This window comes from Bombina bombina, chromosome 9 (assembly GCF_027579735.1).
Source record: "Bombina bombina isolate aBomBom1 chromosome 9, aBomBom1.pri, whole genome shotgun sequence".
NCBI classification, from domain to species: domain Eukaryota; kingdom Metazoa; phylum Chordata; class Amphibia; order Anura; family Bombinatoridae; genus Bombina; species Bombina bombina.
The window spans coordinates 56,088,419-56,116,307 of record NC_069507.1 but is presented as its reverse complement, the minus strand read 5'-3'; the positions used below and the strand labels follow the sequence as shown (position 1 = coordinate 56,116,307).

Sequence of the window (27,889 nt, the reverse complement as noted above, 5' to 3'; positions counted from 1 at the left end):
TTTGAAGAAAACGTAATCTGCCCCATACCAGCTGAGCTGGAATAAGGGCCGCACCTTCATAGGTACTTAGGAGCTGGCTATAGGTTTCTATAAGGCTTGGATATATTCCAAACTGGAAATAGTTTCCAAACTGATACCGCTCCTGAGGATGAAGGATCAGGCTTTTGTTCCTTGTTGTGAGGAAAGGAACGAAAATGATTATTTACCCTGGAAAGAAAGGGAAAGCAAAGTTGACTTAGAAGACATGTCAGCATTCCAAGTTTAATCCATAAAGCTTTTCTAGCTAAAATAGCTAGAGACATATACCTGACATCAACTCTAATGATATCAAAAGATGGTATCACCAATAAAATTATTAGCATGTTATAGAATAATAATAATGCTATAAAATTATGATCTGTTACTTGTTGCGCTAAAGCTTCTAACCAAAAAGTTGAAGCTGCAGCAACATCCGCTAAAAATATAGCAGGTCTAAGAAGATTACCTGAACATAAGGAAGCTTTTCTTAGAAAGGATTCAATTTCCTATCTAAAGGATCCTTAAATTAAGTACTATCTGCCGTAGGAATAGTAGTACATTAGCAGGAGTAGAGACAGCCCCATAACCTTAGGGATTTTTGTCCCAAAAAACTCTAATCTGTCAGATGGCACAGGATATAATTTGCTTAAACGTCTAGAAGGAGTAAATAAATTACCCAAATTATTCCATTCCCTGGAAATTACTTCAGAAATAGCATCAGGGAGATAAAACACTTCTGGAATAACTACAGGAGATTTAAAAACCTTATTTAAACGTTTACATTTAGTATCAAGAGGACCAGAATCCTCTATTTCTAATGCAAATAACACTTCTTTAAGTAAAGAACGAATAAATTCCATCTTGAACAAATACAAAGATTTATCAGCATCAACCTCTGAGACAGAAACCTCTGAACCAGAAGAACCATTATCAGTATCAGAATGATGATGTTCATTTAAAAATTCATCTGAAAAAAGAGAAGTTTTAAAAGACTTTTATGTATACTAGAAGGAGAAATAACAGACATAGCCTTCTTAATGGATTTAAAAAAAAAAAAAAATCTCTTATGTTATCAGGAACACTATGAAAATTAGATGTTGACGGAACAGCAACAGGTAATGTAACAGTACTAAAGGAAATTTTATCTGCATTAATAAGTTTGACATGACATGCAATACAAATAACAGCTGGAGAAACAGATACCAAAAGTTTATAGCAGATACACTTAGCTTGGTAGCTCCAGCACTGTGCAGTGATTTTCCTGAAGTATCTTCTGACTCAGTTGCAACGTGGAACATCTTGCAATATGTAAAAGAAAAAAAACAACATATAAAGCAAAATTGATCAAATTCCTTAAATGACAGTTTCAGGAATGGGAAAAAAATGCCAGTGAACAAGCTTCTAGCAACCAGAAGCAATAAATAATGAGACTTAAATAATGTGGAGACAAAAATGACGCCCATATTTTTTAGCGCCAAAAAAGACGCCCACATTATTTGGCGCCTAAATGCTTTTGGCGCCAAAAATGACGCCACATCCGGAACGCCGACATTTTTGACGCAAAAAAAAATTTGCGCCAAAAAAGTCTGCGCCAAGAATGACGCAATAAAATGAAGCATTTTCTGCCCCCGCGAGCCTAACAGCCCACAGGGTAAGAAAAAATGATTGAAACAAATGCATTTATCCCAAATATGAAACTGACTGTCTGAAAAATAAGGAAAGTTGAACATTCTGAGTCAAGGCAAATAAATGTTTGAATACATATATTTAGAACTTTATAAACAAAGTGCCCAACCATAGCTTAGAGTGTCACAGAAAATAAGATTTACTTACCCCAGGACACTCATCTACATGTCTGTAGAAAGCCAAACCAGTACTGAAACGAGAATCAGCAGAGGTAATGGTATATATAAGAGTATATCGTCGATCTGAAAAGGGAGGTAAGAGATGAATCTCTACGACCGATAACAGAGAACCTATGAAATAGACCCCGTAGAAGGAGATCACTGCATTCAAATAGGCAATACTCTCCTCACATCCCTCTGACATTCACTGCACGCTGAGAGGAAAACCGGGCTCCAACTTGCTGCGGAGCGCATATCAACGTAGAATCTAGCACAAACTTACTTCACCACCTCCATCGGAGGCAAAGTTTGTAAAACTGAATTGTGGGTGTGGTGAGGGGTGTATTTATAGGCATTTTAAGGTTTGGGAAACTTTGCCCCTCCTGGTAGGAATGTATATCCCATACGTCACTAGCTCATGGACTCTTGCTAATTACATGAAAGAAATACAGCTGGACTGACCAAGAGAGAAAAAGAAAGACTATTATTAAAGGGACAGTCTACCCATTCCCCAGTTTTGCATAACCAACACGGTTATATTAATATACTTTTACCTCTATAATTACCTTGTATCTAAGCCTCTGCAGACTGTCCCCTTATTTCAGATCTTTTGACAGACTTGTCATTTTAGCCAATCAGTGCTGGCTCCTAGGTAACTCCATGGGCGTGAGCACAATGAAAAACGGTCAAATGCTTTGAGATAAGAGGCGACCTTCAAGGGCTTAGAAATTGGCATATGAGCCTACCTAGGTTTAGCTTTTAACTAAGAATATCAAAAGAACAAAGCAAATTTGATGATAAAAGTGAATTGCAAAGTCTTTAAAACTGCATACCCTATCTGAATCATGAAAGTTTAATTTTGACCAGACTGTCCATTTAAAGGGATATGAAACCCCAAAATGTTCTTTTTTGTGATTCAGACAGAGCATATATATTTTTTTTTTTAAAGTTTCCAATTTACTTCTATTACCAAACATGCTATGTTCCCATGTTATTCTTTGTTGAATGGATACCTAGATAGGTATCTGGAGCACAACATGGCAAAAAATGCTGCAATCTCATGCTCTTACAAATAGATAACATTCTTGCAAAATCACTGCTATATAGTGCTTCAGGCACGCGCACGCTCCTGAGAACGTTGTTTAAAACTGCATGCTCTATTTAAATTATGAAAGAACAAATTTGTGTTTCATGTCCCTTTCAGAGAACCGAAGAGAAAAGATGACTCCTTCAAAACTGTACTAACCTCCAGAATAATGTCTCCAGATTGCAGCCCACCTGGACCACCTGCCACACCGTCATCCTCCACGTCCAATACAAAGATACCGTGCTGGTTTCCCCCACAAATCTGAAGTCCCAGCTCCACAGGGCTTTTGGGCAGGGAGACTGTACGGAGCTCATATTGCCTCTTTGTACCTTCTGCAGGCGTCCTGTGCAGCACGGAAGAAGAACAATGACGAGGTTATTCACGTAAACAAAAAACTTCACAACGTCAATAGCCTTAGAATTGTATTCCTGGTTCCTAAGTTTTTGGCTTCTTCTACGTCCTTTTTAATTATTTTACCTGTGCTCTAGTTCAGATATCATGAAAATCTAGCCTGTTGGAGTGTCCTGAGGACTAGAGATGAGAAACAATGTTCTACATGAAATCTCAATAAGCCGATACCTTTGCTAAGTTCTTAAAATGGACATTGTACACTAGATTTTTCTGTGCATAAATGTTTTGTAGATGATCCATATATATAAAAAAATGTTAAAGTTTCCAATTTACTTCTATTATCAAATTTACTTTATTCTCATGTTATTCTGTGTTGAAGAGATATCTAGATAGGTAGCGTGCACATGTCTAAAGAACCACCTGACTAAAAATAGTGCTGCCCCCTAGTGCTCTTGCTAATGTATAACATGGTTGCACAACTGCTACCATATAGTGCTGCACACATGCACACTCCTAAACTTACCTAGTTGCTTTTCAACAAAGGATAACAAGAAAACTAAGCACATTTAATAATAGAAGTAAATTGGAAATTTGTTTAAAAGTCTATGTTCTATCTGAATCATGAAATACAAATTTGGGGTTTTATGTCCCTTTAAAGGGTAGCACAGATTTAGGGTGGTTACCTAAGTGAGCCGCGCGGGCTGGTGCTTGGCGTGGTTTCCTTGGAAGGTGGAGTCATAGTCCCCTCATCTTGCTCACTCACAGTGTCTATAAATGAATGATTGTCAGGGGTCACTGTACCGCTACCGTGGGGGGTGATATGGGACAAGGCAGCGTCCAGCCGGGAGCTAGAAGAAAGCAGAGAGGTAATGTCAGTAATATCCAGTGTTCGTATAAGAGGCAAAAAGATCAGCAGAGCTGTGGGATATAAAGTGGCAGAATGTGAGAGGGGGAAAGGGAGAATCCCAAAACAATACAATATTAAAGGGACACTTAAGTCAAAATTAAACTTTCATGATTCAGATAGAGCAGCAATTTTAAAACAACTTTCCAATTTACTTCTGTGATCAAATTTGCTTTGTTCTCTTGTAATCTTTTATTGAAGAGTAAAACTATGTAGGCTCATAAGGGCTCAGGAGAGTGCACGTGTCTTTAGAACTCTACGGCAGCAGTGTTTTGCAACATTGTATAACAAAGCTACAAATAATGTTGCAAAACACTGCTGTTATAGAGTACTGAAGACATGTGCACACTCCTGAGCTTTCATGAGCCTACCTAGTTTTACTCTTCAATAAAAGATACCAAGAGAATGAAGAAAATTTGATAACAGAAGTAAATTGGGAAGTTGTTTAAAATCGCAGCTCTATCTGAATCACGAAAGATGGGGGTTCAGTGTCCCTTTAAGGCTGCTTTTTAACACATCCATCAGAAACATGTGACACAGGATCTGCTTATACCCTGGCCTGAGCAAGGCCTCACCTGGATCGAGAATGGATAGGCTGGCACATGTGCGGGTTATACTGAGCCAGGATGGTGATGGTGTCACACTGCTGTCCAATGATGCGTCGGGCCTGCTGCTCAGTTGCATTTCTCAGGTTTATACCGTTAAACTGTGGGCAAATTCACAAATCTATAACATACATGATTAACTAACTGAAAACATACTGGTTCAGATAGAGCATTCAATTGTAAACAACTTTTCAATTTACTGCTATCACTTAATTTACTTTGTTCTTTTGGTATCCTTTGTTGAAAAGCATACCTAGGTAGGCTCAAAAGCAGCAATGCACTACTGGGAGATAGCTGTTGATTGGTGGCTGCACATTTACGTCTCCTATCATAGGTTCACCCAATGTGTTCAGCTAGCTCCCAGTGCTACTCCTTCAACAGAGGATATCAATAGAATGAAACAAATTTGATAATAGAAGTACATTTGGAAAGTTGATAAGAATTGTGTGCTTTATCTGAATCATGACAGAAAAAAAGAAATTGGATTTCATGTTCCTTTAATTTCAAAACAGTTCGGAACCCCTTAGCCAATCAACATCAGGTTTCCTTCTTTCTTAAAGAACTCAGATGTCATTTGTTATATTATTTATTTTGTGGTGGAAAACACAGTGGACGTCTTACATTCAAACATGAGCAGATATATGATCACAATTCTATATTTTGACAAATGACAAATTCTTTATTTTAGTAGCATTTCCAATCCAGTTTAATTACACAAAATCTTTACTCTTGTTTTAGGGCAGAGGTGGCAAACGTATGGCATCAGTGCCCGATGGTAGAGCTCAAGGCAAATTTGATAAATTCACTTTTTTATGACTCCATAAGAAATATCATCGTTAAAGGGACACTGAACTCAATTTTTTTTCTTTTGTGATTCAGAAAGAGCAGCAATTTTAAGCAATTTTCTAATTTACTCCTATTATAAATTGTTCTTTGTTCTCTTGCTAGGTTTATTTGAAAAAGAAGGTATCTAAGCTTTTTTTGGTTCAGAATTCTGGACAGCACTTTTTTTTTATTGGTGGATAAATGTATCCACCAATCAGCAAGAACAACCCAGGTTGTTCACCAAAAATGGTCCGGCATCTAAACTTACATTCTTGCATTTCAAATAAAGATACCAAGAGAATGAAGAAAATTTGCTAATAGGAGTAAATTAGAAAGTTGCTTGAAATTGCATGCTTTGTCTGAATCACGAAAGAAAGAAAATTGGGTTCAGTGTCCCTTTAATGATCTAAAACAAGAAATTAACTTAAATGTTTGCTTAAAAGGGTACCTTTGGCACTTGAGACAATTCTTATAGAAGCTTATTGCCAATTTGTACATGCTCTCAGAAATCTTCACCACCACTCTTTTTTTTTTTTTTTTTTTAAACAAAACCCCCCCACAAATTTTCAAAAGAACCACCCTCCCCAATTTCCCAAACAAAAATAGGAAAAATAGAAAGGTTTTAAGAGCATTGTTGGTGGAGAAACCTCTTTACAAATTAAATGTGAGAATGGGAAGGAGCAGAACAGTTCTTATACAAAAAACGGGAGATTTGCTTATGCTGCAGTACTACAATATAACTCAGTGTGAAGATAATAGATTAGTATATGCCAGTGCCACTATGCAAAGGCAAATAGCAAGCATACCTCTAGCAGCTGGTCCCCATACTCAAGCCCGGCTTGCTGTGCAATGCTTCCCACAGTTACTTTGGAAACAAAGACACCACCACTCTCACCGCCTCCAATGGAAATTCCTAAAGGCTCTGCACCTTTCTGTACCTTAACGTGCCGTGGTTCTTCTACTAGTGGTCTGTAAAAGGAAGGAGTTACAAAAAAAAGTGACCAACACAAAGTTGTATGATGTAAACAAATGTGTTTAACACTAATTAGGTTAAATGTTTAGACGGTTTGGAATTGTGTGTGTGTGTATATATATATATATATATATATATATATATATATATATATATATATATGTGTGTGTGTGTGTGTGTGTGTGTGTGTGTGTGTGTGTGTGTATGTATATATATATATATATATATATATATATATATATAAATTAAGGAAAATAAAATTACAAATTAAATCTAAAATATCTTTCTTGAATATAGTGAGTGCCCTTAGGGAAGTGAAGGGAGGAAGAATACACCTACTCTTTGGGGGGTGGGGTGGGAAAAATAATTTCTCTTTCATCAACATAAAAAGGTGGCTCCCCTTAAAGGGACATGAAACCCCCAACAAATATTTCCTGATTTAGGTAAAACATACAAATGTAAACAACTTTCCACTTAACTACCATTATCAAATTTGCTTTATTCTCTTGGTATCATTTGCTGAAGGAGCAGCAATGCACTACTGGTTTTTAACTGAACACATGGGGAGCCAATGATAATCAGTATATATATGCAGCCACCAATCAGCAGCTAGAACCTAGGTTCTTTGCGGCTCCTGAGCTTACCTAGATATTATAAATACAGAGAGACAGAAGCACCATATAAAGAACTCACTTCAGAAAGGTATGTAGGTAGTGAAAGTCACAACTAAGACTTAAAAATTTACTTTTTTTTTAGTTATCTTATAAAATAGTCCGTAATACCCGGACTTTATATATACAAAACAAACATATAAAATTAAAAGAAACAAGAGTAAAAAAACCCTGTGTGCTGAATTGTACCAATATTAGGTTATACCCTGCATATGATAGTAAATATAAGGAACAAATATAGAGGAATCTGAATCCGTATGCCTACTATAAAAATATGGGACACTATCCCAAAACCGTATTATTAGAGAACTCTCATACTCCCTCCCAATATGTATATCCCAAATATTATCAACTTTTAACAGATAAGCGTATGTGGAATTTTTTCAACACATACTAATTATAATTTAATGGTACATAACAAATAGATGTATGTGGAACAATTTTCAACACATACTCCAGGCAGCACACACCATGTTACGTCCGCTTGATGCGCATTTCGCCTCAGCTTCGTCAAAGGCGAACCTGAGTGTGATCTTCCATACCCTTATAAAGACCATATGAACCAATCACGTATACCATATACGCCCGAAATTTGAGCCTATCCGATCTCTTTCTTTGTTCAATGGATGTGGTGCTTGGTCATGTGACCCCATCACGTGACACAACGTGACACAACAGTTCATTCATACATTTAGTAAGATACGCCTCTCTCTTACCAATGGTTCTCAAGCGTTTTACATTATGATTACATTTGTCAGGTATTCCTCTCTTCAATATGTAGTAAGGAATGTATAGGTTCACCTTTGTGATACCCCATGGTTGTTATGTGCCCTACCAAAGACTGTTCACGCATTGCAAAAAAACGGCACATGGATTCCAATATCGCCTAATCAAATGGCTTCTCATTTTTGCTGTTACATAAATATTTTTGTACTCGCATGACAGCTAATATTTGCAATAGTGTACTCACATGTCATGGTCATTAATATCACATAATTCTGTGTATATATCTTATCTTGTGTTCCAAACGTCTGTCTGACACTATGGTATAACAGAGTATGAACCCGACAAAAAGCTCCCAATATTGTTCAGAAATGTCCTTTATAAATGAAAGATAAATACAGATGTATTGGGGCAACAGACACAGATATCCATTTCTAGAGACCCATTATAGCCCAGTAAATTTTGATCATGTGTTTAGAGGGTGAAATTGTTCGTACATACGTACTTATTGCTTATAGTCTTGTTTTTATTTTACGTGGGTCTTATCTTGATCTTATTTTATTCCTTTTTGTGTTTTCTATAAGAAGGAATTATACCCAGCATTCTCATTGATTCCACACTGTGTCATGGCATTAAGCCAAAAGATCCATTTACTTTCAAATTGTAGCAACATACGTTCAATATTGCCACCTCGAATGCCATTCTTTATTACTTGCACATCCGGTTTTGCTTTATGACAACGTAAGAAATGTCTCGTCACTGAAGTTAGATTTTTCCCTCTCTTTACATCCTCTGGACCGGTGATTTTCAACCTTTTTTTGCCGTGGCACACTTTTTTTACATTAAAAAAATCCTGTGGCACACCACTAATCCCAAAATTTTACAAAAGCACACATTGTAGCCTAATACAGTATATATATATATATACACACATATACATACACACACATACTGTACTGTGTTGTCATGCCATGCCTCCTACAAACTATATATGACATATTGACATTCATTCACAAACAATCATAATGCGCTGCGCTGTTACCCTCAGTCATCATCTCACTCAAAATAAAAAATCGGCCCAGAATAAAAAACAAGCAAAATTTAAAAAATATGTCACACTGTTGTCAGTCTGCCGTGGCACACCTGAGGATCAGGATCTCTCACGGCACACTAGTGTGCCACGGCACACTGGTTGAAAAACACTGCTCTGGACCATTCTTGATGTTATTTAAATGTTCACCCAGACGGGTACGTATTTCCCTGGATGTGATCCAAACATAGATCCTAAGACAGCTACACTGTAGGCAATACACCACATTTTTTGTTCTACAATTAGCGTAGTCTGTTAACTGTTTAGTGTCCTTTGGGAATATGTTAATCTGCTTGATGTTATGCATGTATTTACAAAAAGAGCATGATCCACAACCATACGTTCCTGATATGGCTTTGTTTCTGCGCAAGTAATAAACTTCTTACAAGTTTATTACTTATAGTCGGTGCTTTCCTCCAACTCACAGGTATTCATTCACCGATTATCTCATTCGGATTACTATCGGTTCTCAGAATATCACAATGTTTATTTATGATATCTGTTATATCTTTATGTCTGTCATGGTATGTAGTGACGAATCTTACTTCCTTGTTCACAATACCAGTTTTCTTTTTTTTAGGAATCAATAGTGTCTGTCTATCGGTGTGGAGAGCTCTATGAAAGGCTCTCTTAATAACTTTGCAAGTATATCCTCGGGATTTTAATCTTTGTTTCAATTCTTCTCATGTAGAATGTTTGTAAGTCAGAACAATTTCTTCTGAGCCTTAAGAATTCGCCTACAGGTATGCCTCTCTTCGTTGGCCAAGAATGGCAACTGTTGAATTCTAGAATTGAGTTTGTGGCTGTGGATTTTCTAAAGAGATCTGTGCTGATATGTCCCGAGTTCTGTTTCTTAATCTGAATATCAGTCTTTGTTAGGGCACATAACGACCGTGGGGTTTCACAAAGATGAACCTATACATTCCTTACTACATATTCAAGAGAGGAATACAAATGTACAAATGACAAATGTAATCATGACGCAAAACACTTGAGAACCATTGGTAAGAGAGAGGCGTGTGATACTAAATGTATGAATAAAATGTTGTGTCACGTGATAGGGTCACATGACCAAGCACGTCCATTGAACAAGGAAAGAGATCGGATAGGCTCAAATTTCAGGCGTATATAGTATACGTCCTTATGATTGGTTCATATGGTCTTTATAAGGGTATGGAAGATCACACTCAGATTCGCCTTTGACAAAGCTGAGGCAAAATGCACATCAGGCGGACGTAACCTGGTGTGTGCTGCCCGGAGTATATGTTGAAAATTGTTCCATATACATCTATTTGTTATGTACCGTTAAATTATATTTAGTATGTGTTGAAAAAAGTTCCACATACGCTTATCTGTTGAAAGTTGATAATATTTGGGATATACATATTCGGGGGGAGTGTGAGAGTTATCTCTAACAATATGGTTTTGGGATAGTGTCCCTTATTTTTATAGTAGGCATACGGATTCAGATTCCCCTATATTTGTTCCTTATATTTACTATCATATTCAGGGTATAACTAATATTGGTACAATTCAGCACACACAGGTTTTTTTACTTGTTTCTTTTAATTTTATATGTTTGTTTTGTATATATAAAGTCCAGGTATTACGGACTATTTTATAAGACAACTAAATAAAAGTTAATTTTTAAGTCTTAGTTGTGACTTTCACTACCTACATACCTTTCTGAAGTGAGTTCTTTATATGGTGCTTCTGTCTCTCTGTATTTATAATATTATATTGGCACTGAGCACACTCTCTTATGTGGGTTTACTACATACGGATTCACACAACAAACATTGTGAAACTTACCTAGATATAACTTTCAGCAAAGGATAACAAGAGAAGAAAGCAAATTAAATAATAGCAGTAAATGGGAAAGTTGTTTAAAATTGTATTCGCTGTCTAAATCATGAAAGTCTAATTATAAAACTTTCCTGACCCTTTAAGGACCCCCAATTCTAAATGAAGGTCGATCATGAAATTGACTCCCAAGTACAGACATTTAGAAATTTATATAAGTTATATTACAGATATAATTGCGGAATTGTTTTAAATATAGAACAATATTCCCAGGTAATGAGGCATAAGTATTAGTGAAGCTAAGTTTTATAGAGAAACTTCATGGTTCAAAAACCCCTAAAGATATTATATTCAAATTTGTTCTTACCAAGAAGAAATGTTTTTCTCATAAATGCCAGAAAATGCAAAGGCAAAATATTTATATTAAAGTGAAGGTAAACTTTACCTAATCAAATGCCATATAAGTAATGTTTGCTATTAAAAAAAAAAAAGTATAAAAAAAATAAATGTGTACTTTTTTTTTTTTTTTAAATCTATCCATGAAAATGGTTAAATCCCTGCCTATAGTAATGCCTTCATTACAATGTTATGCCGGTCCACTGGGATGAACTCATTTTTTATGACAATTCCAATGATCAGTGTGTTTGTCATATGACACTCGTGAAGTCCAGTCCTTTGAAAGCCTATGGAGAGAGAGTGGGTGGGACTGCTATCTATGTCACAGCCCAGCCAAAAGAGGGAATACAAGGGTGCGGAGTAGGATTATAAATCTTTTATTATAAAATATATAAATACACATACATAAAAAATGTTTTGCTTTTACATGAATAAATATTTTTCATTTAACTTACCATCACTTTAATTTAATGTTACTGTAATTTCTTGTTCAAAATCAGAAAACCTGGGAAACTCCTGAATCCATTCCAACATTATAAATGCTGACACCACACAACCTCTTACATGATTGGTGGTCTCAGAAATTTCAAACTTGCTGACACATTTATATAATCTTTACTTTATACTTCTAATATATAAAGCAAAAGAGTACAAGAAGCGCAAAAAGACTTGAGTTATTTAATGTAAAAGCACATAAATATAATAAACATAAAAACTTACATTTAAGTAAGCACAATAAATCATTCAACCTGAACTATTTTCATTAAGCCCTTGAAGAAGTCCGGCTGGGATCCGGCCGAAACGCGTAGGGATATTGCGAATTGTGCTTTTTCATCATTGACAGTCCTAGCAGTCTAAGAGGTATAGACCTGAAGGGGGACGCTCCGGTTCCTGATATCTTCAGTGACGTCAGACGCCGGCTTGTGTTCGGCGGTCCATTTGTAATCTGGACAATTCTGCTTGATGATCGGGACTTAGATTGCCACTGTCATTTTATCCGGTGATTTATTGTGCTTACTTAAATGTACGTTTTTATGTTTATTATATTTATGTGCTTTTACATTAAATAACTCAAGTCTTTTTGCGCTTCTTGTACTCTTTTGCTCTAGTTCTGGTTTCTACTCTGGTGATTACAAGAATTGTCACCAAAAAGAAGCGGCATCTGCTTGAGTTTACCTAGAATCTTTTTTCAGGACTTGGAATCTCCTCATTCTTATTTGGGACTCTTTTATTGAAGTACATTTGGACTCTAGGTTAGAATTTTTGTTATGCTGGTAATTACGTGTTTATTTCTAACCTAACATGTGATGTAACTATTTTATATATAAATATTTTTGTGTGCCTATGTGAAATTCCATGTTTGCTCAGGTTCAGTCTATTTAACGTTCATGCTAAATTGGTATTGTTACTCTGATTGACTTAACAGAAACAGTACAGGTGGTTTGATTATTTCAGTGAATTAGCGCTGATATATTTCTTGTGTGTTTATTTCTAATATATAAAAACGGTTTGCTATAAAAAATTGTAGAATTATCTTTATACAATGGAGAGTTTACAACAGGTTGTGAGACTATAGATTTTAAGTATTCGAAATTTATTAAAATGACATTTAGAAAACATGAGTACAAGTGTCTCACCCACAATAAGTATTCATTTATTTTGTTCCCTCAAGAAATGTTACATATGAAGTTATACTTAACCATTTCATGAGAATATATTACATTTCTAAAATGAAAATAAAAAAAACTTACACCCTTTCTAAGACACACATACATGTAAGTGTGTAGAGATTGCTAAATCATTGCTGTATAAATAAATGTGTAGTAAGGTGGAATTTACTAGGGATGCACATTTTTTCATTATTTGGTAATCGTTAGTGAAACAAATGCAAAAATAGCTGGGGACTGTGGCATGTTACTCATTTTGGTGCCAGATTTATTAAAGTAAAAGTTTAAAGGGACACTGAACCCACATTTTTTCTTTCGTGATTCAGATAGAGCATGCACTTTTAAGCAACTTTCTAATTTACTCCTATAATCTATTTTTCTTCGTTCTCTTGCTATCTTTATTTGAAAAAGAAGGCATTGGAGCTTTTTTTCTTGGTTCAGAACTCTGGACAGCACCTTTTAATTGATGGATGAATTTATCCACCAATCACCAAGGACAACCCAGGTTGTTCACCAAAAATGGGCCGGCATCTAAACTTACATTTTTGCATTTCAAATAAAGATACCAAGAGAATAAAGAAAATTTGATAATAGGAGTAAATTAGAAAGTTGCTTAAAATTTTATGCTCTATCTGAATCACGCAAGAAAAAATTTGGGTTCAATGTCCCTTTAACACACAAATATATATTGCATAATCAACAAATGCTTAATAGAAAGACAAAGTACTAGCACTAACTCCAGATTTTAAAAGAATAGTATATTTTTCTCTGACGTATTCAAGGTTACATCCATTTTCCTCACCCCATGTATCATGTGACATCCATCAGCCAATCAGAAACACATATCATGAAAGTTTAATTTTGACTTTAGTGTTCCTTATAAGTTCTGATGAAGGAGCAAGGGAACAGAAAAGTATTATATAAGCTTAGCACAAAGACAAAAAAGATAGAATTTTAAATTAATCAAAATGCTACAGTTTTAAAATAAATATATATATTTTAAGTCACTGAGTTATAAACTATATGCTGTGTGAGGTCAGTAATGATGACTGGAATATTGTAAGCAATAACATATTATACAACATGCTGATAATGCTGGTGATGTCAGCACTGATGATACTATTATTTTATGTGTGATCTTATTAGTGAGGTCATTGATAAAATAATACAAATCATGCACAGGGGTAAGCAGGGTTGAATTTGGAATTTCCCAACTTCTTGTACTTCTGAAGGCAAACTAAAACCCGGTTATCTTTTGTCTTTTAATTTATTTTAAAAAAAAAACTTTAAATTTCTATTTAACAACCATACAATAACTTTAATTTTCCATGACAATTTCCCATGACACCCATTCATTTTATTTCTGAAACATTCTCCATTACCATTTGGCAAAATTAAAGTTGCTACATGCAGAAACATGCAAAAATAAAGATGACAGAAATGTTTATATAGACCCAATACATGTATAATGTTGGGTAAAGTTAAATAGAATCAAACTAATGTCTGGCTTTATTTAAAATATTTCCTAAATATGCAGCTCATATAATTCCAAATGCAAATAAAGGAAAAACTAAAAAAAAAAAAAAAGGTTTTAATTTTTATCATAGGAACCATAATAGGTGGTTCTCTAAATCCTCTATTATACATTTAAGTGATCTAATAACTTGCTGCCAGAGGTACCAATAACAAACTGTAAGTTACTAATTTTGTAGTTACATAAAATATCTTCCCTATGTATATAATTCCTCAGGGACAACTGGGTGGTGGGATGAATTTCAAACATGAGAAGACATAAACAAAGTGCAATAATGTAATGATAATCAGAGAGGAAACAGTTATGGGAAGACAATTAAAGAAGGAGCCAACCTCAAGCATCTTACTGAGGAAAACCTGGGTCTAGAGTGAGCTGGTAGCCTCAGTAAGGACCTGGTACGGAAGACATAGCAGGAGGAAGAAATCTGGGGCAGAAAATAGTAATGACTTTGGGGAGAGAGATAAAAAAAACATAAAATGATTGAGGTGTATGACATGCAAGGAAGGTGAGACAGAAAAAAAGGTAAAGCGGTAGAAATATAGATTTAAAAAAAAAAAAAAGTAACAAAATTTGGAAACAATATATAACAGGCATTCACAGGCGATAATTTGATGTAAAGTGAGTAGGTGAGATTAGGAGAGGAAAAAACAGACCGTGTTCAAGGAAGGCAACAGGAGACAAAAAGAAAGAAAACGTATTAAAACAAGCAAGTGAGTAAAAGACACATAGAACAATGAGAACTTCTACAGGACACAGTAAGGACATTTAAAGCTTTTGTTGAGCCATTTAGTTGAGTAGAAATAACTGTACAGATTTGACACCTGTAACCCTCTTTAGAGATATTAGTGTGGGGCACTTTGGAAGTCCCGGAGTAGTCAACCTAACAGCTACATAACTGGCCCAAACTCGAGTCCAACAATCACAAATTTCCAAAAAACATCATCAGAATCATCCTAAGCTGTGATCCAGTGATATTTTACAGTAGAGTGAAAGGTGCCCATTAAAGAGTATTATAATGAGCTTTAGTGAAACATAAAATAACAATCTTAGCCTTATAAAAGTAATGATTCCTACTATTTCCTGCAGTACAGTTCTTGTAAATTCTGTCAGGATTAGAAAATGTGTGTACTCTCTACAGTAATATCAAGCCTTGCTGTATTTGGTCATGTGAGACTGTATACAGTGTAATTAATATCTTTACCAGTATTTATGCGTTTAGAGAATTATTATAATACACATAGCAACCAAATCTTTGCTATTCAACCTTTCATTTAAGGGTCATAACTATTTTTGATGCCAACAAGCCAACAAGTGCAGATAGTGGATACCTTAAAAGGTTCCTCCCAGTCCATATTTAACCAACTAATGCCAAAGTAATACCACTGAGTGCCTGTAGGCCTCTCTCACCAATATATGAATTTGTTTACTGAATTAATTACAAGGGGAATTACCCCTGAATGAAAGCCCATATCAGTTGCCTGGTATAGTCATTCGTAAAACTGAACATACTTCCAATCTTATTTGTTATTTTCTAATTTGACAAAATAGTTAAAACAGAAGCCTGGTTGAGTGCCAGTTATAAGCAATGATAGCACATGGGGCGATGTCTTGCTCAACTCACCTATCCTTTCGGCGCTCTCCAAGAGGCACTGTGCTGACAGAAATCCTTGGTAAGCTGGTTATTGAGTTTTGAGACTGACAACTGGCAAATGATGAGGTTTCCAAGTTCAGGGGGGAGTGTGGTGGGCTGGCGAGACTGGGGCTACTGCACTCTGACTGTGATAAAGATCCTGCAGAAAGAGAGTCAAAATAGCATTACCAACATCTCATAATTCAGAAACTTTGATGTCTAGTAGTAATGCCAAAGCTTTTTAAAGGGCCATAAAATAACCTAAATAATAATGTGCCTTAAAATTATGTTAGTTCCAGAGCACAAATAAGGAAGGTACAACCCTTACGTTTTTTTTATTTCTTCATTTGTAAGCACCAAATGCACCACTGCTTTATACACTGCTTACATATCAACTCTGGAATGGCTGAAGGAAGGCGTCACAGCCCATCCAGAACAGATATGGGAGTAATACACAGTTGCGCGCACCAACCATCAATAAATTCTTAAAACAGGTTCCTGTGCTGAAAGTCAGTAAGTATCTATCCCAGGAACCAGCTGTACATACAGAAAGACTTCCTGTTAGCTTCAAAAATCTAAATACACAACCTAAAAATTTACTTTTTCATCATATTTTAAACAAGCTTAAAGGGACAGCTGATTTTGTGTTTAAAAGCCACAACCTAATAAAATGGGTTGAGCTTGTAGGTATAATCAGATCTCATTACTTTATCACAGTGTGTACATATAACTGCTTCTTTATTTTATATCTGTCCATAAAATAATCATCAATACTTGGAAAGAACAATGGGAAATTAACATTTTATTACCTAATCTCTTCTATAACCCACTGGGAGTCTAATTTCTTCTACTGGCTGTGTTAACACAGCTTGGCCTCGGGGCCAAAAACTTTCAGGATGGGTGGGGATAACACAGGCTAAATAAACTACTTCAAATGCCAACATAAGAATAATGGAAATACTTGTAAACAATTTAATACACTCCAGCAGGTAAAGTGGATAATTGGGAACAAAGTAACCTGTCCCTTTAAAATGTACATTAAACACAAATTAAAATCTGCATGATAATGTGCTTTCATAAATGAAAATAATTTTGCAATGAATAATGCAGCTTTATTTTGTTAAATGAGTATTATATATATTTTGTTTTATGCTTTTTTCTTTGCACTGATTTCCCTGTCCCACTGGAAAAAAAATCCTTACTAGCCAATCACAAACTTATACACAGATATAGCATGAAGTTTTTAGCACACATGTAAACTCTCTCTGTCTGTCTGTAGAGGGTATTTCGCCTTTGAAAAACAATCACCTAGATTACGAGTTTTGCGTTAACAGGGGTGCAGTGCTAACGAGCAGTTAATGCTCACCGCTCACTTACAGAAAGCGCTGGTATTACGGGTTTTTATAAACCCAGCGTTAGCCGCAAAAAAGTGAGCGAAGAGCAAAATTTTGCTCTACATCTCACCTCAATACCAGCGCTGCTAACGTTAGCGGTGAGTTGCTAAAATGTGCTCGTACACGATTTCCCCATAGCAATCAATGGGGGAGAGCCGGCTGAAAAAAAACCTAACACCTGCAAAAAGCAGCGTTTAGCTCCTAACGCAGCCCCATTGATTCCTATGGGGAAATACATTTATGTCTACACCTAACACCTTAACATGAACCCGAGTCTAAACACCCCTAATCTTACACTTATTAACCCCTAATCTGCCGCCCCCGACATCGCCGCAACCTACATTATTTTATTAACCCCTAATCTGCCGCTCCGGACACCGCCGCCACCTACATTATACTTATGAACCCCTAATCTGCTGCCCCCAACATCGCCGAACCCTACATTATATTTATTAACCCCTAATCTGCCGTCCCCAATGTCGCCGCAACCTAACTACACTTATTAACCCCTAATCTGCCGCCCCCAACGTCGCCACCACTATAATAAAGTTATTAACCCCTAAACCTAAATCTAACCCTAACCCCCCCTAACTTAAATATAATTACAATAAATCTAAATAAAATTACTACAATTACCTAAATAATTCCTATTTAAAACTAAATACTTACCTATAAAACAAACCCTAAGCTAGCTACAATATAACAAAATAGTTACATTGTATCTATCTTAGGGTTTATTTTTATTTTACAAGCAAGTTTGTATTTATTTTAACTAGGTAGAATAGTTACTAAATAGTGATTAACTATTTAATAACTACCTAGCTAAAATAAATACAAAAGTACCTGTAATATAAAACCTAACCTAAGTTACACTAACACCTAACACTACTCTATAATTAAATAAAATTAACTAACTAAACTAAATACAATTAATTACAATTAAATAAAATTATTTAAAGTACGAAACCCCCCCACTAAATTATAGAAAATAATAAAATAATTACAAGATTTTTAAACTAATTACACCTAATCTAATCCCCCTAACAAAATAAAAAAGCCCCCCAAAATTAAAAAAGCCCTACCCTACACTAAATTACAAATAGCCCTTAAAAGGGCCTTTTGCGGGGCATTGCCCCAAAGTTATCAGCTCTTTTACCTGTAAAAAAAAAAAAGTACAAATACCCCCCCAACATTAAAACCCACCACCCACACAAACAACCCTACTCTAAAACCCACCCAATCCCCCCTTAAAAAAAAACCAAACACTAACCCCTTGAAGATCACCCTACCGTGAGACGTCTTCATCCAACTGGGCAGAAGTGGTCCTCCAGACGGGCAGAAGTCTTCATCCAGATGGCATCTTCTATCTTCATCCATCCTGCGCGGAGCGGGTCCATCTTCAAGACATCCGACGCGGAGCATCCTCTTCATCCGGAGTCTTCTCACTAAATGACGGTACCTTTTTAGTGACGTCATCCAAGATGGCGTCCCTTCAATTCTGATTGGCTGATAGAATTCTATCAACCAATCGGAATTAAGGTAGAAAAAATCCTATTGGCTGATGCAAAAAGCCAATAGGATTGAAGTTCAATCCTATTGGCTGATCCAATCAGTCAATAGGATTAAGCTGGCATTCTATTGGCTGTTCCAATCAGCCAATAGAATGCGAGCTCAATCCTATTGGCTGATTGCATCAGCCAATAGGATTTTTTTCTACCTTAATTCCGATTGGCTGATAGAATTCTATCAGCCAATTGGAATTGAAGGGAAGCCATCTTGGATGACGTACCGTCATTTAGTAAGAAGACTCCGGATGAAGAGGATGCTCCACGTCGGATGTCTTGAAGATGGACCCGCTCCGCGCTGGATGGATTTAGATAGAAGATGCCGTCTGGATGAAGACTTCTGCCCGGTTGGATGAAGACTTCTGCCCGGTTGGGTGAAGACTTCTCCCGGTAAGGTGATCTTCAAGGGGTTGTGTTTTTTTAAGAGGGGATTGGGTGGGTTTTAGAGTAGGGTTGGTTGTGTGGGTGGTGGGTTTTAAATGTTGGGGGGGTATTTGTACTTTTTTTTTTACAGGTAAAAGAGCTGATCACTTTTTTTTATTTTGGGGGGCTTTTTTATTTTGTTAGGGGGATTAGAGTAGGTGTAATTAGTTTAAAAATCTTGTAATTATATTATTTTCTGTAATTTAGTGTTTGTTTTTTTCTTACTTTAGATAATTTTATTTAATTGTAATTAATTGTATTTAGTTTAGTTAATTTATTTAATTATAGAGTAGTGTTAGTGTAACTTAGGTTAGGTTTTATTTTACAGGTACTTTTGTCTTTATTTTAACTAGGTAGGTATTAAATAGTTAATAACTATTTAATAACTATTGTACCTAGTTAAAATAAATACAAAGTTGCCTGTAAAATAAAAATAAACCCTAAGATAGCTACAATGTAACTATTAGTTATATTGTAGCTATTTTAGGGTTTATTTTATAGGTAATTATTTAGTTTTAAATAGGAATAATTTAGTTAATTGTAGTAATTTTATTTAGATTTATTGTAATTATATTTAAGTTAGGGGGGGTTAGGGTTAGACTTAGGTTTAGGGGTTAATACATTTAATATAGTGTTGGTGATGTTGGGGCAGCATATTAGGGGTAATAAATGTAGGTAGGTGGCGGCGATGTTAGGGACGGCAGATTAGGGGTTAATAATATTTAACTAGTGTTTGCAAGGCAGGAGTGCGGTGGTTTAGGGGTTAATATATTTATTATAGTGATGGCGATGTCCGGTTCAGCAGATTAGGGGTTAAAATATTTATTTTATTGTTTGCAATGTGGGGGGGCCTCAGTTTAGGGGTTAATAAGTAGTTTATGAGTGTTAGTGTACTTTTTAGCACTTTAGTTAAGAGTTTTATGCTACGGCGTTGCAATGTAAAACTCTTAACTACTGACTTTTAAATGCGGTACCAGGCTTGACAGGAGAGGGTCTACCGCTCACTTTTGGTCAGACTCGCAATACCGGCGCTATGCAAGTCCCGTTGAAAATATAGGATACGCAATTGACGTAAGTGGGTTTGCGGTATTTCCGAGTCTGGCCAAAAAAGTGAGCGGTACACCTGTCCCTGTAACACTCGTAATACCAGTGGGCGTTAAAAAGCAGCGTTAGGACCTCTTAACGCTGCTTTTTAAGGCTAACGCAAGACTCGTAATCTAGCCGAATTATAGCAAACATGGTGTTAATGTATTCTGGAAGTTTTTATATTCAGTCAGTATGTTTCTATAACAACAAATTGCCCTTTTAAAGAGACATGAAACCCCAAAAAATATTTTATGATTCAGATAGAGCATACAATTTAACAACCAGCAACGAACCCTGTACGATGCTAGTCTTTCAATAGGGCTTGCTTTTTTAATAGGGCTAAGAGGCCTGCTGGAGGGAGGTTGTAATAGTGGAAAGACCAGACCAAAAAACACTTAACGACCATTGACATACAGGGTACATTATGGTCATTAAGGGGTTAAACACCTTTCCAATTTACGTTTATTATCAAATTTGCTTTATTCTCTTGATATCCTTTGTTGAATGAGCATTAATGCACTACTGGGAGCTAGCTGAATACATCAGGTAAGCCAATGACAAGAGGCATGCATGTATGTCCAGCCACCAATCAGGTTCCAGCTAGGTTCCAGTAGCGCATTGCTGCTCCTGAGCCTACCTAGGTATGCTTTGCAACTAAGGATACCAAAAGAACAAAGCAAATTATAAAAAAATAAGTAAATTGGAAAAGCTGTTAAAAATTGCCTCCTCTCTCTCAATTATGAAATAAAAAGTTGGGGTTTAATATCCTTTTAAGCTGCCCCAAACATTTCCGAACATGAAAGTTGTAATAAACTGTAAGATTCAATACTTTTTGATTTTTGAATCTGATCAGCAATCAGACTGTTTGATTTTTGTTAAAGGGACAGGCAAGTCCAAATTTTTTTTTACTTTGTTCTCTTGGTATTCTTTTTTCTTTTTTTTTTTTTAATATTTTTATTAAGTTTTACATTACACACAACAAAATAACAAAATAGAAAAACATTAAATTTCTCAATAATTGACAGAAAACCGTATTTTCCTTAGAATTTTATCTTCTTTTCTACTCTCTGTCTAAACCATATAAGCTCTACTAATTCACAACACCACAAACAAAAAAAAAAAAACAAACAAACAAAAAAAAAAAAACACCTATCCTGTCCAGGCACATATTGGGTCATTTTTATAAGCTAAGTCCCTTGACTGACTCCTGAAGTTTCCTTAATTCAAAAAAGACTCATTGATTCGAGAAAAAAAAAAATTTCACTCCGCTCTACTCCCCTCTCCCCCCCCATTCTCCAACGAACCTCTAACATCGTCACGCCATACGCTGGGGAAATTACCAGCCAATATTTGTAATTGGACATATACTGTGTCCTTAAATGCTCTGACCAACCTAATTTGAGTCTCTATAGGGAATGATAAAATGAATACTTTCATTGCTTAAAAAACTCGGCTAGTCGTCCGTCTGACGGGTTTTGTAGGTTTATCTGCTCATGAATATATTGTATAATCAGAGCGTTCTTAAGTTCTTTCAAGTTAGGTGAAGTTTTAGCTTTCCATGCTCTCAATAACATATTACGTCCCAATAATATGATCATATTAATTAATTTAACATTTTTAAGAGTTACCTGAGATTGCACCAGAAAAAATACATCAATCGCTTGTAAATGATAAACTAGCTTGAGAGTTGATCGCATCCAATATGCTACTTTCAACCAAAATTGGGTAATTTTAGGGCAAGTCCAAAAACAATGCAAAAACAATGCAAAAGATCTGCCTTAACGGCGGAACATTTAGGACATACGATCATTATCTTATACCAACTCGACAACCTAGCAGGAGTCAGATAAGACATAAAAACTATCTTGACCTGTGTTTCCCTCCATGAAGTCAAAACCCAACTTTTTTCCATGATTTTGAATACATTTGTTATAGTTTGACTATTTACTTCAGGCAAAAATTTAATCCATTTAGCTACAATATATTCCCTTTGTTCGTTTGAAGATCTATAATTAAGATGCGCATAGAACGGGGCTATTGAGTATATTCCCATTTTAAAGTTGTTAATTTGTGGTTGAAATAAAAGAGTCCACTCTCTTCCATACTTTTGATTAAGCTCAAGTATGAAATGCCTTAACTGCAAATATGCACAAAATTCTTTGTTCGAAAGGCCAAATTGATGTCTTAACTCGGCAAAGGATAGAAATGTTATGTCTGATTTTACTAATTGAGCAACATATATCAGTCCTCTGGAAGACCATGCTCTAAAAACTGCTGATGATAGCCCTGGAACAAAATTTGGATTCCCTATAATAGGTAGGAGACATATGGAGAACTATCTAAAAACACACAAAATTTTTGCCAGGCAGAGATGATATTTCTGAATGTTATAAGCGAAAAAAGTGAAGAAGGTAAATCAGTCATTGGACAATGTAAAATAGCATCCAGCCGAAATGGTTTCACTAAAGCAGTTTCCCAGGAGACTGCCGAAACCTGATCTTGTTCAGTTAGCCAGTCGACTGCAACCTTTACCCTTGCTGCTAAACTATAGTATTGCAAATTTGGCATCTCTTGGTATTCTTAGTTGAAGCTAAACCTAGGTAGGCTCTTATGCTAATTTCTTAGACTTTAAGGCCGCCTCTAAGCTGAATGCATTTTGACAGTTTTTCACCACTAGTTCATGTGTGTCATATAGATAACATTGAGCTCACGCACGTGAAGTTACCTAGGAGTAAGCACTGATTGGCTAAAATGCAAGTCTGTCAAAAGAACTGATATAAGGGGGAAGTTTGCAGAGGTGTAGATACAAGGCAATCATAGAGGTAAAAAGTGTATTATAACTGTTAAATTTGCAAAACTGTGGAATGGGTAATCAAGGGATCTATCTTTTTAAACAACAAAAATTCTAGTGTTGACTGTCCCTTTAAGCTATAAATATAAAAAGCATAAAATATACAAGGTTAGACTGGGGAACTTTGAAGAAATTGTGCACTGTGACTGAATAATACAGATAATAGAAAGGTGTAGGAAAAGAACGCACCTCTGTCAGAGCCTGTGGAGCTCCTAGGGTAACGAGGGGTTAATGGGATTTTAATACGCTCTGTTCTGGAGGAGCCTGTCAAGAAAAATAAATAAATAACAGTAAAAGTTAGCAAGATAATTCCCTGTGCATTTATAGAGGATGCACGTCATGCAGAGACACAATAAAACTATAAACCAAACTGCTGACAATCAGATATGCCTGAGGAACTGGAACACAATCTGAGTCACCATGACATAATGTAACGATACAATGACAGGATCTACTGCTAACTAAATAAAGCTGTGGTGGAAGAACAGGTTAAGTAAGTCTGTCTGTTCTGCCTTGTACTGCTCAGAATATAGGTGTCTTGTTAACAGATAAATAGCAGCTTGTGCCCTGCAAGTGCCTTTTTTCCTTACCCAGACGGGCACTGGAGGGGAGGGAGTTGGAACCATGGGTGACCCTGGGACGAGATGTATCACAATATTCAGCAGGATGTTTGTGGCTTAAGTCCAAGCTCAGACGACCATGATGTTGTGAACTGTATGAATTTAAAAAAAAAAAAAAATAGTTTACTGAATGCTATGCTAATTTACCTTACCAATTGGTTTATTTAAAAAGGAAAAGATTAAGGAAGTTAGTCAAAAGATGATGATGAGAAGCATGTGGTGATGTTCATTGCAATTTGCTAAGGGATTTTAACCAATACAAAATATAATATTTTTTATTTATTTATTTAAACAGTAAGAATACTGCCAGTCATCTCAGCCAGGATCTTGTATGAGGAGATTTCATGAAAGTCAAATTGTCTCCGCCCATGAGGTCCTGGTGCAAGACCTAACTATTTAAATCCCTATTCTTGCCCAAGATTATGATTAGGATCATGGTTAGAGCTATCTGGCACCCAAGGTGTTAACAGGAGTTCATCTTCTGGGGGTGTCAATGAGTAAGCACCAATTGGGGGGGCGCGAAACACATCAGACCTTTTTGTCCAAGTTTTGTACTTCAATTTTTAATAAGATGTTGTAATAAATGTCTCACTTTTTACCCACTGCTGTGCTGCCAGACGTTGTATTTTTCTCACGTCAATGACATTCCATGTCCCTTTAAAGAAAGCTATTTGTGTGTATTAACCTGGTGCCCTAAAGTTGTAAAATGATCATTAAAGAGAGATTCCTAATGAAAAGCAATGCATTTTGTTCCTTTAGTTTTTCCCCTGTGTATTGCAGTGTATTACAAACTGAAATGAAGATAAATGACAATACATCCATCTCCCAATTTAACACCCTTAAAGGGACATGAAACCCGAAATGTTTATTTCATGATTCAAATAGAGCATATCATTTTAAACAACTAAAATTTACCTCTATTATCAAAATGTCTTTGTACTCTGGGTATATTTTGTTGAAAAGCAGGGCTGTGCACGTGTCTAGAGCACTATATGGCAACAGTTTAGCAAGAAAGCTATCCATTTGCAAGAACACTAGATGGCAGCACTAACCCCTGTCAAGTAGACACATAGCTACGTATCTCTTTAACAAAAAAAAACCAAGGGAACAAAGCAAATAGAAGTAAATTGGAAAGCTTTTTTTAAAATTGTATTCTCTGTCTGAATCACAAAAGAAAAATGTTACTATGAAGTTAAAGGGACAGTCTAGTCAAAATAAACTTTCATGATTCAGCTAGGGCATGTAATTTTAAACAACTTTCCAATTTACTTTAATAATCTGATGTTGCTAATTTCTAAGTCCTTGAAGGCCGCCTCTTATCATATGCTTTTTTATTTGCTTTTCACAACAGGGAAGTACTAGTTCATGTGAGCCATATAGATAACATTGTGATCACGCCCGTGGCTTGTGACAGACACAGCACTAATTGGCTAAAATATAGTCCATTAGACTGTCTCCAACCTTGTATAGCTTCAGACGATCCTTGAAAACCCACCTATTCAGAGAGGCTTACCATCTCTCCTCCATCCCGCATCCAAACCAAACTAATACATGAACTGCCTGACTCACTGCTGCAAATACAACTGATGTAACAAGCTACCCCAACCTTATGTCTCTGCACCCTAAACCTATAAACTGTGAGCTCTCCGGAGCAGGGCCCTCTTCCTTCTGTGCTAGATTTATTTAGTTTTGTTATGTTTTGTATTTTATCACAAATCTTTGTCATTGTATACCCCTATCATTGTACCCAGCACAACGGAATTTGGCGGCGCTATACAAATAAATGATAATAATAATAATAATAATAAAATGCAAGTCAATAGAAATAAATAAAATGTCATGTGATCAGGGGGCTGTCAGAAGATGCTTAGATACAAGGTAACCACAGAGGTAAACAGTATATTAATGTAACAGTGTTGGTTATGCAAAACTGGGGAATGGGTAATAAAGGGATTATCTTTTTAAACAAGAATTCTGGTGTAGACTGTCCCTTTAATTCACAAACAACAACTGCCTTTAAAGAGACACAGAAGGATAAAAAAAAAATCCCAATTTACTTCTCATATCAAATATGCCTATTTACACATTGTTGCAAACACTGTAGCGCTCGTACACACTCCTACCGCTCACTATGCTCTCAAGGAAAGAAGCTAAAGGTTAAACAAAGGCTACCAAGCGAAAGCTGTGAATCTAATAGAAGAATTGGAAAGTCTGTACTTTCTATCTGAAATATAAAAGTTAAATTTTCAATTCCATGTCCCTTTAAAATGCAATATAATATACATTTTTAAAACGTTTTCCTTCTAGTTTTTTAAATCCAGTTACACTTTTTGTTTTGTTGATGTTTTTTTTAAACAAACAGATTTAACACTTACTGTTTTACTAATTAAAGAAATGATATAATTTTTTAAAAAGTACGTCTGCATATTATTGTCAGGCTAATATTTGCTTTGATTACATCATTTAATCTAGAATTTATTTAAGATTGAAGTGCACTGATCTAAAATTTACTTTTAGCAAAAAACGTTTGAGTCCAGTGGCGTCGCCTCTAATAACATATTGTGCCACACTGAGCGCTATTGCTGGTCACAAATCACATAACGAATAATTTGCCTAGAAATGGGCAAACATGGAACATTCTTTTTTTTTTTTTTTTTTAAATACTGAATGTTGGTTGAATTTGTTTTTCCTTAAAAAAAAAAAAAAAAAAAATGCTGAATGTTTGCAGAAAATTAAACTGTTTTTTTTTTTCACTTTTATTTTTTAAAGTAGGTTGTTATTTTAACATTCACTTATTCAAATATTGATTCTCATAATCTAAGTTCAAGGGAATACCGAAATATAACATTTTCATGTTTATATTAGAAATGTAGCGTTTATATTCGATATTCAACAAATAGAAATATCTAAATAGCAGAGCAAATGTTAATGTGAAGATAAATTCTAAAATTTAAAATGTCAAAATTGCATCTGCCCATCCCTTTTGTTGACTAATTTCCTTGATACCAGCGTTTATAGCCAACAGCTAGAAAACAATGCGAACTGGATTACTAAATTGCATCAGTTAATTAGTGAAACAGACACCTGAGGGAGAGTAGGAGACAACAGCAGCTGTCTTGCCGTACCCATAACATTTTTCATTGGTTGTACCTGGGGTGTAAATGCTGTTGGCAGACCTGGCCAGTAGAAGAAGGGCAGTTATTGGCGTGTACTCGATGACTCCATGTTGTGTAAATTGGGTTTCTAACCACTGCAGTCACAGCGGGGCATGGGGCAAGGCCACGTGGCACAGTTCCTTAAAAAAAATAAAAAATCAAACCTAAACATTGGAACATATTGTACTTTTACTACTGCAGGTGGATGTAGGTTATGTTCTATTCCTGTACCCAGTTTGCTACATTGTAGCGGTTATCATATACAGTTTTATAAGCTTGCATTCCTCAACTCGTTTCTGAATTTATGAGACTCCACCAACCGCTTAGCTATTTTTGTTCCTGAATTCTATCTACCTAAAATATTGTAGCCGCAGCAATGCTCACAGACTGTTGCAGGTAGCTATATGCGTAAGGCCATTTTCCCAGGAATAAAGATGAAAGGGTTGGAGATAGAGATAAACTTCTGGCTCTGACAGAAGGCTGAGAAGTTAAGGAGACAAAGTACTGTGTTTTTTTACCTCCCTATTTACTGTGCTTCCAGAGATCCAGTTTACCTGTTGGAGTGCAATAAATTATTTACAGATAGCTCATTTACCTTTACATAGGCATTTTAAACAGCTGATTTTTTTTACTGTTGAATCTGCCGCCTATACTGAAAATGTCAGTACTGCAGT

The 27,889-nt window shown here is 35.8% G+C and overlaps 1 protein-coding gene across 1 annotated transcript in view; it reads right to left on the bottom strand.

Annotated features, from left to right (window-relative positions):
* DLG5 (discs large MAGUK scaffold protein 5) overlaps positions 1-27,889 on the bottom strand; it is a 143,099-nt gene that overhangs the window by 32,889 nt on the left and 82,321 nt on the right. The window contains exons 18-25 of the mRNA XM_053692123.1: positions 27,211-27,355; positions 24,031-24,152; positions 23,630-23,704; positions 16,113-16,281; positions 6,441-6,603; positions 4,780-4,910; positions 3,984-4,148; positions 3,109-3,292 (exon numbers count right to left, since the gene is read on the bottom strand). Of these exons, the coding sequence (XP_053548098.1) occupies positions 3,109-3,292; positions 3,984-4,148; positions 4,780-4,910; positions 6,441-6,603; positions 16,113-16,281; positions 23,630-23,704; positions 24,031-24,152; positions 27,211-27,355 (1,154 nt within the window). The remainder of the gene's footprint in view (positions 1-3,108; positions 3,293-3,983; positions 4,149-4,779; positions 4,911-6,440; positions 6,604-16,112; positions 16,282-23,629; positions 23,705-24,030; positions 24,153-27,210; positions 27,356-27,889) is intronic.